Source organism: Antechinus flavipes, chromosome 2 (genome assembly GCF_016432865.1).
Source record: "Antechinus flavipes isolate AdamAnt ecotype Samford, QLD, Australia chromosome 2, AdamAnt_v2, whole genome shotgun sequence".
Classification (NCBI taxonomy): Eukaryota; Metazoa; Chordata; class Mammalia; order Dasyuromorphia; family Dasyuridae; genus Antechinus; species Antechinus flavipes.
In genome coordinates, this window is record NC_067399.1 from 619388364 (window position 1) to 619398322 (window position 9959).

At 38.1% G+C, this 9959-nt stretch overlaps 1 protein-coding gene across 7 annotated transcripts in view; it reads left to right on the forward strand.

Moving 5' to 3' along the window:
- Positions 1-9513, forward strand: part of ARHGAP22 (Rho GTPase activating protein 22) — a 402535-nt gene extending 393022 nt beyond the window's left edge. For all 7 annotated transcript variants that reach the window (XM_051981883.1, XM_051981885.1, XM_051981884.1 and 4 more), the window contains one exon: positions 8777-9513. In XM_051981883.1, the coding sequence (XP_051837843.1) occupies positions 8777-9005 (229 nt within the window). In that variant the 3' untranslated portion in view covers positions 9006-9513. The remainder of the gene's footprint in view (positions 1-8776) is intronic.
- The last annotated feature ends 446 nt before the right edge of the window (positions 9514-9959 follow it).

Consider the following 9959-nt stretch of genomic DNA (forward strand, 5'->3'; position numbering starts at 1 on the left):
AAGTCTCTAGAGAGATCATGGAGGCAGATAGAAGTAATAGGACTGGTAACTGATTGACTCTGAAAAGTGTTTGATAATTGTGTCAAAGTTGCATTCATGGGAGATCAGATAAATGATGCTGTGTTGACAGATATTAAATCAGGTGGGAGAATACTATTTGAGAATGTTTTTTAAAAAATATTTTTGATATAGGATCACAGATTTATAACTGGAAGAAATCTTATAGGCCCTTGTGCCCAGTATTCTTATTTTACAGAGGAGGAAACTAAAGCAGAGAGAGGTTAGTTGACTTGCTTAGGGATCTACAATTAATAAGTGTCAGAAGATTCAATTAAAATCTTAATGATTCCCTAAGTCCCTTATTCTCTACTACATCATGTAGATTATTCTTTTGAAGATGTTGTATGAGTTGTTAGTGATACATTCAGGACTCTTCTTGACAGTTGGAAATATAAGATACATCTCAAGAAAATCAGTAATAGAGATAAAGAACAGATATTCATTGCCTGTGAACAGATGTTAGGTGATGTCAGAAAAAAGTGTGAAAGAAAAGGAAAGGGTCTAGGACAGAATGTTGGGGAAGACTCAGCAGAAAAGACACTTTCACCAATTAGAGAGGTAGAAGAAACAGGAAAATGTGTAATCTCAGAAACCAATGTAGAAGAGAATATCCAGGAAGAGAGAAGGAGATGGGGTCAGTACTATCAAAGCCATCAATCATCTCTTTTCTCTCATTCTAGCTCTTCCTCTTTAATGGTTCCTTCCCATCTGCCTTAGAAACATGCTCATAGTTCCCATTCTAAAAACCTCACTTTCCTTGACCTTGCTTGCCCTATCTAGTTAACCTATCATTCTCTTTTGTGGCTAAACAACTTAAAAAAGTTATTTTTATGACCCTCTCTTCCCCCCAACCCTTTGTAATCTGACTCCTCACCATTTATTTTATTTAAAATGACTTCTTGATCACCAAATGTAGTAGTCTTAAAAAAAAAAAAAAGTTTTATCCTCCTTAACCTCTGCACAATTTGATATTGTTGACCATCTCCTCCTCCTGGATCCTTTCTTTTGACTTGTGTTTGCAAGAAATGGGATCAAAGGCCCCACGTAAAGGGATCCTTGTTAATAAAGAATAGAAATACTTCTTCCTCTAATAAAAGAGGGAAGGAGACAATAAGCAATGATTCTGACAAATTTTTAGTGAAATGAGAGGCTAAGTCATCTGCAATAAATGCAGAGGTGGGAGGGTAGTTGGGGACTTGATGAGAGAGATGAAAAGGTTTGGAACAACAGCTGTGGGAAATGAGGTAAGGAGTTATTAAGAATAAAGTAGAAGGATTTCTCAGAAGCACTAAGAAGCCAGCTGAAGTTAAGCACTATAAATTTATAATGTTTGAAATCAGTTTGTTTTAAATAATTTCCCTGGTGGTTCTCAACAGCCCAGGAGCAGAAACCAAAAAACCAGGTGTTGAGGATTGCTCAAGATTGAAGATTAGTAGATCCAGTGATAAAAAGGCTTAGAGGGATGGCCAATGAATTATTAAAGTGAACCAATAAAGTCAAGGCTGGTTAAGAAGATATGTCATTAACTAATAAAGTGAAGGCTGATTATGAAGGTATGTCATTTCATAATGATTCAGAGTAACTGGGAGAATAAGAAAGTCAAGGATCAAGAAATCACAGTGAAAGCAAAGATCTGGTTTAGAGTGATTGAGAGAAAAGCTGGAAGATTGTGGTGGGAGAGTATCATTTCAAAGTTCAGAATCTTTGAAGTTGTACAGTCTAAACTGTGACCATGTAGTTGTGTGACTAAAATCAGAGAAGAAAAAAGTATTTTGGGGTTTGAGGAGTTTTAGAAATTTAGAGGCCAACATTATCAACATCCTTTGAAAGGATGATGGCAGGAAGAGTAGAAAGTAAAAAGCTGATCCATGTGCTAAAGTTACTGGGGAAATTGGATATTGTACATGATGGCAATATAAGACAAGGAAAGCGTGTAGAACAAAGCTTCTTAAACTGTGTGTCACAACCTCATTAAGGTTACATAATTGAATGTGAGGGTTGGCAAATTATGATTTATCAGTAAATGTTTGATTTTATACCTACAAATATGGGGTTATATAAAAATTTCTTGGGCAAAAAGGGATCACGTGTGGAAAAAGCCCTGATGTAGATAAATTACCTGAATTTTGTTCAAAGAAGGATTATTGAGTGATGGTGGAAGTGGAAAGTCTGGCAGAAACAAGCAGAGAGCAAGAAATAAGCCAAATCTTGACCCCATAAGTCAAGGATTGTGGAAGGAAAGCCACCAATAGAAAGGGTTCCCAAAATGCCAGGATTAAGTTGGAGCAAGAAGATGAGAAGAGTATGGGCAGAAAAGTCTGAACGTAGGGAATTTGTTAAGAAGACCATAAATGTTCTGAAAGGTATAATAAAAGTGGTCAGTAGAGATCCAAAGCATATTAGAATGGGCTTGGGAAAGAACAAGACCATTCTTAACAGAAATGAAAAGTCAAAAGTTAGTAAGCATTTATTTAGCATCTACTGTGCCTTTCCTTAGGAAGCAAAATACTATGTGAGGTTCAAAATTCTTAAATATTAACCAGAGGATCAAAGGTGGTTTTATGGATGAGGTGACATCTTAATTAGGCTTTAAAAAATAACATGAGAATTCAACAGAAGAGGATAAAGAAGAATATATTGTACTTAGGGAATAGCAGAAAGGGAAAGAAAGGGATGCAGGGCTTATTTGGGGCATATATTATTAGGAGCATGGATACATAGGGAACAGCAGAAAGGAAAAGCTCAGGGCTTATTTGGGGCATATATTAGAAGCACAGATACATAGGGAACAGCAGAAAGGGAAATAAAGGGATGTATATTAGGAGCACAGAGGGTATAATTGTTAGGTAAGTTTAAGTGGCACATTAATAGACATTGTCAAATTAATTACCTGACAAGTGTCAAAGACAGTAAAAGTGCTTTCATTTGAAAAGTTCCCCAGCAGTGACCATCGACCCTGGGCAGAGAGGACCACATGGGCAAAGAACTAGAGGAAAAGAAATGTGGGATCGAGAGCCAGCTAAGTCCAGATCCAATTCTGTGATCTCAGGCAAATGACAACCTCCCTCCACCCCAGTCACTTCATGTGTCATACTAAGGTGTTTTTAGTGATTATCACAAACAGATAACCTGTGGTATCCATGGGTCATTTAGGACCCAAATTAGGACCAAAGAATTAGGTGAACAAGACTGATTCTGCTCCAACCATAGAAAAAAATGAACCGAATCTTTGTGACACAAGGTAACTAAAGTGGAGTAGTGACGGTTCGATACAGTATATATTTTCCGAGTGGGAGATACAAAACTATGTAGAAAGTAATAGTATCATTTATTACTGCTACAATACAGCATAACATATATAAACATGATCTGAGCTCTATAGTCCCCATTAGGAAGCGCCTGAAAATTTAGTTTGCCAATGGTCAGAGTAGCTGTTTATTCCAGGAAGGGATTTATGCTTCCAAAGACCAGGTAGAAGGAAGAATTATCAAGGAGTGGTGAAAAGAAGGGTGGTTTCTTTGTGTTCTTCACAGTGTCATGCTTCACCCTTGATCTTTTAATTTCCCCTTCCCCTAGCTTACACAGATAAAAGGATCTAATTGCATCTCACATCTGGACAGAACCTTTCCTTTAAGGGGGTGAATCTAGAAAACATGATCTGAAGATCTTTTTTTTTTTTTTAGATTTTTTTAAAATAACTTTTTATTGACAGAACCCATGCCAGGGTAATTTTTTACAGCATTATCCCTTGCATTCACTTCTGTTCCGATTTTCCCCCTCCCTCCCTCCACTCCCTCCCCCAGATGGCAAGCAGTCCTTTACATGTTGAATAAGTTACAGTATGTAATCTGAAAATCTTAAAGTGCTAACTTGACATTTGGGACAGGGATGAGTGACAGATTAAAACTATGGAGTAGACTTCATGTCGCATGCATACACAGGCCAGACTTACCCTTCCTTCTCTCTCCACATAGATATAATCCAGCTGTCATCTCTCCTCAGGGAGTATGTGTCACTGTTGGTGAGGAAATTCAGTGGAAAACTTGGCGTTAGGTCTAAGGACTCTTGGCCGCACCCCCAAAACATTGGCTGGTCTTTGCACAGCGAAACAAATGCTACGGTGCCAGCCCTAATTCTGCAGGGCTACCACTCTAGCATTAACAGCTCTCTGAGCTCTGCCAAGTATTTACTGGTACATACTTTGAGCAAGCTGCTTCACCTGTCCATGACTCAGTTTCTCCATTAGTTAAATGGAGAATAATAACCCTTGCCCAATTTGCTCTTAAGGTAGTGTGAAGTGAGGTTTATGAGATAATAAAGTAGCCTAGTTAAAAGGCAAGAAAAGTGCTAAATAGTATTATTATTAAATTGTAAAACAACATCTAAGAAGAAGGGTGAATGAGCCAGAAATTAGTAATGATTATGAGGTGCTTCAAGTTCATACCTGAATCTTAGGTGTGTGGTAGGGAGGACTGTACATATCATGGGTATATGTCTACAGGTAATTGGTATGTATGCAGGAAATAGTTGCAGCTATAGGAAGATCTTGGTCTCCAGGCCCAGAGAAATTGTTCAGGCTTAGAAGAGAACAGACCTGGGAATGACTAGGAAAACACGAAGTGATTGTTGTGTTCTGATCACCTGGTGATAAGGAAGCAGAACAGCAATTGGAAAGGAGAAACGACTTTGGTAAAGTTGCCCTGAAAATGAACTGGTGTCCCTTGGCCCAGAACACAAAAGAAAGGAATCATTGCTTTAAAAATTAAAGAGTGCCTCTCCCAGCCCCTGCAAGCTCATCATGGCATGCCAGAGGAAATGGAACTAAATTCTAGATTTAATGTTATTCCTTGTGACCTTTGAGAGATAAGGTCAGAGATCTAGAGAGCAAAAAGCTTCTCAATAAATCTCTATTTTTACAGATGAGTAAACTGAGGCCCAGAGAGGTTAGTAAATTGCCCAAAGCCACACAGGTCATACTTGTTAGAGATGGGATATGACCCCGGATTTTCTAACTCCAAATCCAGACTTCTACTGGAACACAACACCACTTCTGTAAAATGATGGGGCTTTCCTGCGGTCCTATTATTCTAATTCCCTGTTCTTATGATGGAATTATCTAGGGTGCCATAATAGCTGCTCTCTTTCTAGGTTCTGTAGAATGGTTTCCAGCAATCAAGGTAAATGAGGAGGGGAGCTGTCTTTGGTATATTCTGCAACTTTCTTCCCCATTGAATGGTACCCTGCTTTCATTACCCAACCCCTAAGGGTAGCATTCATAGAAATGCAGAAGAACCAAAGTAATGGATCCTCAAAGGTAGAAAGGCAGATAGAGAGGATATTTACACATGGAACGCTAATCACTTGACATCTGATGATAAGAATTACTGTACCAATCTACAAGCTGGCCTTAAAATGATTTCCATTACCATCAAATTAGTAGGATCTTACATTTCCCCTGTTCAATAACTTGTATATTGTTCAATATTACCTACCATGCCAGAATCAAAAATCACCTGACTCTGTCGATCCTATATGTTCAAATATATTTATGTATTATATATGTTTATGTAATAATGCTACATAAAATATATGTAGCTGTATATAGATCGTATATCTTGCTCTGATATGGTGGTGGTGCTGCATATGCTCTGCTGTGAGGACTCCATTGGAACAGAGGCGAGCCCCTTTACACATTTTCACTATGGAATTCTTAATGATGTCTTACCTTTAATCCTGCATTGGTGGTCTCCCTGATGAGCTGTAGGTATTCCTCTGATTCTTCTACTCTTTCATTGGTAATACAAAACTCAGACTATTTCTGTTTTTTTCTTACTCTTATTTTATGCTGTCTTTTTCCCTCCTATTCATCCTTGATTTTTAAACCACATGCATCATTGATAAAATGCCACAAACTGCTTAGGTCATAATTCTTTCAATTATCTTTGTTGTGCAGACTTATCAGTCGCATCCAACTCTTTGTGAGCCCTTTTGGGGTTTTCTTGGCAGAGAAACACTGCTACTGAAACAAACAAACAGGCAACTATAGGAATATCTCACAGTGATCAGAAAGTCAGTGAACAAAGTTTTCTTCATGGATTAATCTATCAAGGAATGTTTTATGATCTTAGCCTATGCTCTGGAGATAACCTTAATGGAACCTCTACCAAATCAAAGGCATTTTTAAAATCAGCAAGTTGAATCCTATATCTTCCAAATATCTGAATCAACTGTGACACTGTGCGATATGTTCTTTTGTAGTAATCAGCAGTAAAAGCTTACCTGCTTCCTTTTAATATTTTTTCCAAGTCTATCCTAATGTATATTTAATTCATTTTCATAAATATTTTGTGGACACTAGAAAATAATCGTGGTAATATTAATGGATTGTGATTTTTTCCCATCATTTTCAAGTCCTTCATTGAGATAGGATGAATATTGATCTCAGGTTTTTTTTGCTTCTAATATGGATTTCTTCTGAATATATTTCATCAAATCCAGCTACTTTTACCAAGTGCCATGCTCTTTAGAAACTTTTCTACTTTCCGAGATACTGAAGTATTAAGTCCAACTGTAGTAATTCATCATCCTTAATGATGAAAATAGTGAAATGGTATTTTTGGTCTCTTGTTTAAAACTTAAACTGACCAAAGCAGACTGATCTTTGGCCATATGTCTCTGCTTGGCAAGATGGTCAAGGTGGCAAGGTTTGGGAACTCAGGTGGTTTCTAGGTTCTTTTGTTGTCCTTGGGATAGCATCAGCTTTATGTTGGTGAATAGTATTCTTTAGAATCAATGCCTTTATTCCTATGTATTTTTCAAATTTCAGGGGCAACAACAGTTGGTTTAAATTGGTCATTTGGAATTTTCTACACATTGACTTTTCATCTTTATTCTCCTAATTTGGTATTGATAATGGCCTTTGTTATGACTGGTCAATGATCTGAACACAGCCCACTCTGATGTGTCTTGCAAACTGGTAATCATTTTTTATCTGACTTTTGTGATAGTGATTATTGATTACCAGCACCTCTGGTTTGCTTTTTTAAAAGAGTATTCATGAAATGCAGGCATGAGGCTTCTTTTTTATCAACAAACTTTTGACCTTCTTAATTTCTTAAACCTGAACCATATTTTGCAACCACTTTTTGCTCACCTCATCTCTGTTTATGTTCATATATCTTCACAAAGTGCCAAAAGTTTTTGATTTGATTTGGAGGAGCTGAGGCTGCTTGTTGAATTCCTCTATTCTATCCTCTGCTACAAATGTTGATACATATATACAAGTCTTCAATGATCTACCTTGGTGGCCTTTTTTGCATGTGCTCTTCACGAGCACTCTAAGATGACACAACCAAGTGCCCCATGAAATGATGTTTCTTATTGTCATGTGGCAGATGATTAAAATTCTCCTGATAGATTTCCCCTTTGTCTTTCCAGGGAGAATCTCTGAATGAGTTTCCTATTTGGCTCTAACTATCCCTTCTAGTTTCATGAATTTCTCTTTATCTCTTCAAGGACCACCCAATGAGTTTGATGAAATGGGAATGGTTTAAATTAGATGGCTTCTGAGGTCCACACCAACTCTGATCAAACAGGACTAGATTCTCCTTTAAACTTAGAATATAGAGTAGTGGGTATAATGTTGGACTTGGAATTAGGAGAGTTGGGTGTGAATCAGACTTCAAATATCTATTAGCTGTGGAATCCTGGCTGAAACACTTTGTTATTCGGGGTGTTTACTCATCAGTAAAATGGAGATAATTCTTGCACTGTCTGCTTCATAGGATTGTCGTGAGGAAAACATTTTGAAAACCAGCATAATATAAGTACCCAAAAAAGTCAGTTTTACAAGATAGAAAAGGTATGATTAAGCATCATTTGACCAACAAGTGTTTTTTAAACACCTACTATGTGCCAAGTGTTATGCTAAGCCCTGGGTCACTAGTCTGAAAATGATCTGGAGTTTTTAGTAGATTGCAATTTCATTAAGAGGCAACAGTGTGATGTGATAGCCAAAGAACTCATAGGAACTTGAGCAAAATTAAGAGAGTCATAACTTCCAGGTGATGTTCACTATATTCTGCCTTTTAAAGACTTCATTCAGACCATAGAGTTTCTTGGTACCTCAGTTTAAAGAAAGTTTAAGCTGGAGAATTCCCAGAGGAGGTCCACTACGATGAGGAAAAGCCTTAAATTGATCACTTGGAAGATCAGATAAAAGAACTGGGCATGTTAAATCTGAAGAATAGAAGGTTTGGGTGAGACACAATAGCTGTCTTTTAGTGTCTTAAGAAGTGTCATATAGAGAAGGGATTAGGCTTGTTCTTGGAATGGGACATCTTAAGAAGGAATGAGTTTTCCCCTTCCCCTTCAGGAAGGTTTTCAAGCATTTGTTGGATAACAGATTATGGACATTCATTTTATATATGTAGAAATTACAAAAATGAAGCAGATGGGTCCTTGACTTCAGGGAGGAAATGAATTTGTAAACAAATAATTATGATACTGGGGTCTGTTGCTGAATGTCTAAAGGGTCACAAGACAGCCACAGAATGTTAGTGAATTAATGGCAGAGCTTAATTTTCCATCATCTTTAGAGTATGTTTCGGTGAGCTAGCCCCAACACAAATAGAACAGGTTTAGCCAGGAATTCAAAACTGCTTCTGTGGTCTATTGGGACAAAGACTAAAATCATGTCTCTTCTCTTGGTTTTAAGAATCGAGGAAGCCAGTTCCGGCTTAAAGAAACAGATGGCCCGATTAGAAGAAGACTTAGACCAAGAGAGGAAGAAATTCACAATGTTGGAAATAAGATTGAGAAACTCAGAGCGGGCACGTGAGGATGCTGAGAAAAGAAATCAGCTTCTCCAGAAGGAAATGGAAGAGTTCTTTTCCACCTTGGGCACCTTAACTCTTGGGTCAAGAGGCACAAAGGTTCCAAAGTAAAAGCAACTAAAAAAAATATCCAGTTTAATTCTGCATTTTGTTTGATCTGGTTTCTTGTTCCTGCAGAGCTGCTGTCCTAAGTATTTGTCCACTCATGAATAATGAGTAATACTGAAGGAATCCCATACTCCTTTGCTGTCGTTGTCCCGGTTTCTGTAATGGTATATATTGTATCAGGGAAATTAAAGGACCGCTGAAGACTATGTGTGAAAATTAAAAGTAAATATTATTTCCAAGGGGCATGAGGTGCTCCCCCTCTCTGGGGTCCCAGGGACCATCATCTGCCATTATAATAACTTCAGGATTTGAACTGCACCTTTACCAAGCTGGAGACCAGGGTTCTACACAATGGCCTGAAGGATGTCCAAGGGGAAAGCCTATTCTTGCATTCTCCAGGCAGCCAGGAAGGCAGTCCCTTCCTCTTCCATCATGGTCGCACATACTTCCTGTATTGAATGAAGTGGGACATGGATATTTTGCATTCTTTATTAAATTTGCTTTAAAAATGTGTCGTTTCAATGCCAGAGTCCTTTCTCTAACTCTTTAGGGTCATTCTAAATGTGTTTTTGCCAAAATTAACTTTAAATTTTCTTTCAGGGGGGTTGGATATGTAAATCCTGGCTGCAGAGTTTGGCTTCTGCCCAGGTCTCCTCTCTCAGTGCTTGATGGTTCCCTCTTCTCTCTGAATAAAACAAAGTGGCAAATGGTTGGAGGCTGGGTCTGGTGGGTTGGCTGCCAGCCTACTTAACATTCTTTTCACTGGCTGACATGGTAACAGCAGGTGGCACAGAGTCCAGAGATAGGTAATTGAGGAGGTATCTTTGGGGCAGAGTCCATCCCTTCCCTGGCAGAAAAATGATTTTCCTGAGAGTTCACTTGAGGTTAATAGTGGTAGAGGTCAGGCATTCCGGAAGCTCTATGTTGCCTGAAAGTCACTTCCCCAGCAATGATTCT